This window comes from Perca flavescens, chromosome 14, assembly GCF_004354835.1.
Source record: "Perca flavescens isolate YP-PL-M2 chromosome 14, PFLA_1.0, whole genome shotgun sequence".
NCBI lineage: Eukaryota > Metazoa > Chordata > Actinopteri > Perciformes > Percidae > Perca > Perca flavescens.
The window spans coordinates 30,189,236-30,195,235 of record NC_041344.1 but is presented as its reverse complement, the minus strand read 5'-3'; the positions used below and the strand labels follow the sequence as shown (position 1 = coordinate 30,195,235).

Here is a 6,000-nt window from a genome sequence, read left to right as displayed (position 1 = left end):
AATGCGAGCTGTTACGCCGCCTGTGTAGTAGACGGCCGTCGAATCGGTCCTACGTATGTGAGATGGACAACTCAAACCACTCCCTTGTAGATGCACTTTTAGCTGAAGAGCTGCAGGTTACCACTTCTCGTGGTTTTTGAATAAATGAGTGTGATTTGTCTTGTAGGTGACACCTGGACGGAGACCCTGGCTTACGTGACGTTCTGGGGGGCTGCTAGTGCCATCACAGCCACCATCATCCTGTTTAATGGCCAAGACTTTGTGGACGCCCCCAAACTGGTTCACAAGGAGAAGCTGGACTGAGTGTGTGTGTGTGTGTGTGTTTGTGTGTGTGTGCGTGTGAGTTAGTGAGAGACGAGTATCTGGGCCCGGCAGGTTCATATACCTGGTGATCTTCAGCGTCTTCTCTCCCCCCCCTCCGGTCTGGACTCCGACTGATCTGCTGCCTCCACACTGCCCTGCAGACTTTCTCACCCTTAACCATTTTTTCTGCCATTTGTCTGCAACATATTCTACATGGTTTACATTTAATTCCCTACATTCCTCACACGGTCTCTTTAGGTCTGTTTGTTAGTGTTAGGTAGTCAGTTCGACAGAGGGTCTGTGATGGCACTTTAGTTCACTGTTTCAAACACTACGGCTCATTTTCTCATTCATTTACCATTCTAACATTTTAAATCTGTAAACATATTACAACAAGCTTTTTTCTTTTTAGCTTCTTGGCACACTTTATAGTTAAAGCCCCCCCCCCCCCACCAATTCCTCTGGCTGATTAGAGCTCTGGCAGGTTCAGGTTTGGTGGAGCAATGCTGGAGATGAAACAATGTCACAAAACCAACAGAAGAGTGAAGGAGATGTCAAGTACAGTTTGTACATGTACACAGTCTTTTTTTACCACTTGTGGGCAGCACAACAAGCTGAAAACAGTAACGTTGATACGTTGACAAACGGTCATTAACTTGTTGATTTGGTGGACAGGTAGTGAACAGCGGGTTATTAGAGCTTTGTCAGTGTGTAAAAGTATTGATTAGTGGAGATTTAAAGATATTTAACATAATTATATTCATCCCAAACAGATTATTCATATAATATCAATAATGTCAATTAACCCGAACCAGTCCCTCAAAGATGTGGCTCTTCAACATGCCATGTACAGGTATGTATGTATGTAACTGATGCATAGAGCACAGTTTATTGTATGTACATGTTGAGTTTTCGAATGTAACAAGCCTTACACATAGTGTGTGTGTGTGTGTGTGTGTGTGTGTGTGTGTGTGTGTGTGTGTGTGTGTGTGTGTGTGTGTGTGTGTGTGTGTGTGTGTGTGTGTGTGTGTGTGTGTGTGTGTGTGTGTTCTCATTTAAGGTTTTTTTTTTTTTTTTTTTTTTTTTTTTTTTTTACACCAAATTGACCAATTCAGAGTTTAGCATGCAGGATTAACAATGCCGGTGTTGTCTTCCTACATCTCTAGTTAGCTACCTACCTAAATCCATGAAACATGTCGACAAGTGTGGCTGAGCTGGACACAGCTGTACAGGTTGTTGTAAGCCGCCTTACAGACGGTATGGTGGGCAAAGTGCTTCCATAGTTTACCATGCACTTCATTATGTTTCAGTCTAGTTCACTTTCCCATTTCCTCACTGAGGTTTGGGGTCTGTGTCGCTGCGGTCTACAGGAGAATAGTCCAGATGCAGCCTCCCACACACTGCAGCACACACTCGTTTGAACCTTTCATCTACTATTCAAACACATGATTGGGCTTTGAAACCTTCCACTGATGTTGATTTGAAATGTACTATAGATTTAGGAAGGGATTTGGTTACCATGCATTGTTGTTCTGTATATGATTTAAAATGCAATCTGTGTGTGGTGTTTTGATCACGTGTTTAAGATCCTTCCTGCAAACATTATCTCATTTATCGGATGAGTGATTCATTGATTTTTAAACTATTGTTAATTCAGAAAATGTTGACCCAACTGCTCTGATTATGTTAGCTTTTCAAAGATGTCGTCTAATCGTGATCTGAACTATGTGACTTTGTGTCAGCTCCACTTACTTATGGAGTCCCAAAGTCCCGAAAAAACATAATTGTTCTTTTTTTTTTTTTTTTTAATCCTTAACAAGAAAATAACTTGTGTGAATAAGATGTTAACTTGTGCAAACAGGTTATCTTGTGTGAACAAGAAGATATCTTTTGTGAACTCACTGTTACAAGATAACTTTGGCATACAAGATGACCCCTTATTGAGACAAGATAATAATGATCGCTTGTGTTAACAGGACAACAACGTGTTAGATAAAACATGCACATAATATATATATTGAGCTCTTATTTACATAAGATATCGTGTGCGATTAAAACAAAATCTTTCGTGACCTCAGGTACTTCCTGTAATTTCTGCTGTATTTGATGGTCTTTATGAGCAAATGGAGCTGTGGGCTCAGTTGTTGTGGAGTTGCTAGTAAGCTACAGTAGTGAGTGGAATGGCTTTTGTGTCTACTACTTTTCACAAGAAGAAACATTCGCCCTAATGCGTGCAGTGTAGGTGAAATCTGTCTCGGGACATATCCTTGTAATGCCTGTACATTTTAAAACGAGTTGATTTGCATTTCCAGATGTAATGCAATATAATGTGTGGGTGGAAGGGATGGTTTTATCTGACAGTCAGTCAGCACCTTGTTTGATTTATGTTTGGACATTGTACCCATAATATCCTGATGGTAAGAAAACCGAAAAAGATGCAAGTGTTTGTGTCCATGTGCTGCTTGCGGGGCAAAGCAGCCCGAAGGTTCCACGGTGTAGTGTAGTGTTTTTTGGATGTGATCATTATATCTCTACTGTGGTTTTTGTACATGTTTTTGCTTGTAAACATAATAATGGGGCCAATGACATGTTACTGTGACATAAAAACCTTCTCAACTGGTGTATGATGGGATGTGCGTGGTATACCGTGACTTACTAACTTTACTGTACGACAACACGTACATTTGGTTCCAGGGCCTTAGCTTCCTGTCAGTTCATTCTTCGTTCAAGGAATAAAATAAATATTCAAGCTTAAAAAATGAAACGCTTTCAACATCTGTTGGCAAATTGTACTTGGGATCATTAAGAAATTGGGTTAAAGTGTGTTCACACACAGATATTTAGTTTTCCAGGTTTACGGTTTGCGAATGACGTTCCGACCCTGTGCGGTGCAGCTGATGTTGGTGTTTTTAGGTCTGAAGGTTGCCCTTTTAGTGTCATGTATCAGGAACATTGGGATTGTATAGCGATAAATGTGTCGTTTTAAAGCTATAAGCTACAATCAACGAGTCTTATGTGAGGAAGCCAGAAGCATTATGTTAGAACATGTGAATGATCTTGTGTCTTCAGTGCTCTCCTTTAACAGCCAGATGTCATCCAGTGGTTTCTGTAACTGTCAATAAACTCCAGTGAACGCACACACATCACCAGTATGGCACCGTTGCTCTTTAGTACTCGTTAGGTGGATTCCCTCATACTGTCGATTATACAGTACATGGGCGGGACAAAACCTGAACATATAACTGTCATGTGTGCAGGGTTTTAGGCTGCGTTAGTTTTAGCAAGGTGTACCTAATAAAGTGGCTCCAGGATCCATCACAAGGATATAATACATCATATATGATAAATATAGCACGGAGGTGTTGTGAGATAGCATTTAGCGAGGACATTTACACAAAACATGATTTCATTCTTGACCGAATAAGTAAAATATGACAAATCCACATCATTTTAACATTTAAGAGACTATTTGATTGTGCTGAAAACGTAAAACAAATGATACAATGATTCAAACTAAATTAAAAGACGGCTACACACACAGGAACACAGGAAAGCAATTCATTATGCACAAAGATCTTTTTTTTTATCAAGTTGTAGACGCTAGATCATGTCCTAGTTACAAGATCTCTCTGGCCAAAGTAGTGCAACATTTAACAACATAAAAGATATTAAAAAAAAATTATATATATATATATATATATATGTGGTACAGTATACCCACTACAATACATTAGACTACGCCACTACTGTTAATATAACTACTGCTATTATTATTGTTTCCAGTACCGACGGAGCCCTTTAACTACTAAAACCTTCATATGTGAGTCTGTCTTAGTTTCTTCCTGCTCTCCTCTGGCATCATCTCCATGTCCCGCCTTTGTCTCAGTTTCCTTCTGTCTGTTTGTCCGTCTCTTTTACATTCTGTACATTTCTGTCTATCTCACTTTCCCAACAGCTTTCCCTGTTTTTTCCTCCTTCCTATCTCAGCTTTACTCTATTCCTGTGTTTTTGTCTCTCATATGTGCATAGTTTCCTGTCCCTATTTGTTAACTTTGACTTTTCATTTCTTGATTCCCTTCCCCCCTTTCCCTCAGTTACTGTATTTCTGCTTTTCCCATGAACTTCTCCCTGCCTTCACTCTATCGGTTCTTCCTTCCTCTCTTTTCCTCTTCCCCTCCTTTCCATACCCTCTACCCATCTACCTGTTTGTCATGTTATATGCCTCTGCTCCTCCCTATAGCAAACACACAGACCATACAGATCTAGAACATGTGTATGCCCTATACCAGGCAGGACCGGCCTGGCCAGTTACGGGACAGTTGGTCCAGTCTAATTCCTGGAATGGTTACGTTGTTCCAGAGGATACCGTCTTCTTTTCTACTTTTAAGTAGTGGTGTGAAATTCAGAACCACGTTGGTGTAAATATTGATACCAAGATATGTAATGTAAGCCTGTTGGTGTTGCTCATGCAGAATGTTTTCCTTCTCTTTCTCTTTTCTTTCTCTCTGTGATGATGTAGTCTTCATCTGACAGGTATAGTGTTTTTTGATCTGAACCTGGTCCAATGTGGTCTACAAACACATCAGTGAAATCTCCCTTTGCAGAATTCCGACTAGTCATAATTGTAATCCAAAAGGAAATGCCATTCCAGATATCCATACTGTAATTTTAAATTATCTAAAATACATTTTCACTAGTACAAAATTACAGATATCTACGATTAGAATTATGACTAGAAACAATGCAGTTGCAGATATCCACAAATATTTTCAATTTTATTTATAGTGTCAAATCACAACACTTTACAGATAGAGTAGGTCTAGACCACACTCTATAATTTACAAAGACCCAACAATTCCCCAAGAGCAAGCATTTGGTGTGACAGTGGTGCACTGTAACGCCCTGCTATGTCCTGCTACACCCTGTAATGCCCTGCTACGCCATAAACTACTACAACTACTATTTCTAGTCATAGTTCCGTTATCTTTACTGTGACTATTATTGCCACTGTTCATCACACCCCCAACCGGCACCGTCAGACACCGCCTACCAAGAGACTGGGTCTGTCCCAGGTTTCTCCCTGAGAGGGAGTTTTTCCTCGCCACTGTCGCACTAAATACTTGCTCTTGGGGCAATTACTGGAATTGTTGGGTCTTTGTAAATTATAGAGTGTGGTCTAGACCTACTCTATCTGTAAAGTGTCTTGAGATCACTCTTGTTATGATTTGATACTATAAATAAAATTGAATTTAATTGACTTGAAAAACTTCCTTTAAACAGGCAGAAACCTTGGACAGATCCAGGCTCTTGGTGGTCAGCCATCTGCTGCTGCCGGTTGGGACACAGAGACACAGATATACAGAAATATGATTCATAATAATTATAGCAGTTGGTATGATGCGCCCTGGCACTTATAGTAACAGTAAAGATAATAGAACTATGACTAGAAATAATAATAGTTGTAGCAGTGCAGGATGTCGAGCAGGACCACAGCAGCAGCTGCCATAAATGGTCCATCTGAACCACCAAATCTGCGAGGCAAATAAATGGGAATAAGCTCCCCAGAGTTGGTTAGTAACATGCATTGAAGGGACATGAATGCACACAGATGGAGGATGGAGGTAGAGAGAAGCTCAATGTGTCAGAGGAAGTCCCTTGGCAGTCTAAAACTATAACAGCATAACTAAGAGCTGGTCC

General features: G+C 40.3%; 1 protein-coding gene across 1 annotated transcript in view; it reads left to right on the top strand.

Moving 5' to 3' along the window:
- sacm1la (SAC1 like phosphatidylinositide phosphatase a) overlaps nt 1-1,285 on the top strand; it is a 32,008-nt gene extending 30,723 nt beyond the window's left edge. The window contains exon 20 of the mRNA XM_028597371.1: nt 167-1,285. Coding sequence (XP_028453172.1) covers nt 167-303 — 137 coding nt within the window. The 3' untranslated portion in view covers nt 304-1,285. The remainder of the gene's footprint in view (nt 1-166) is intronic.
- Nucleotides 1,286-6,000: the final 4,715 nt, after the last annotated feature.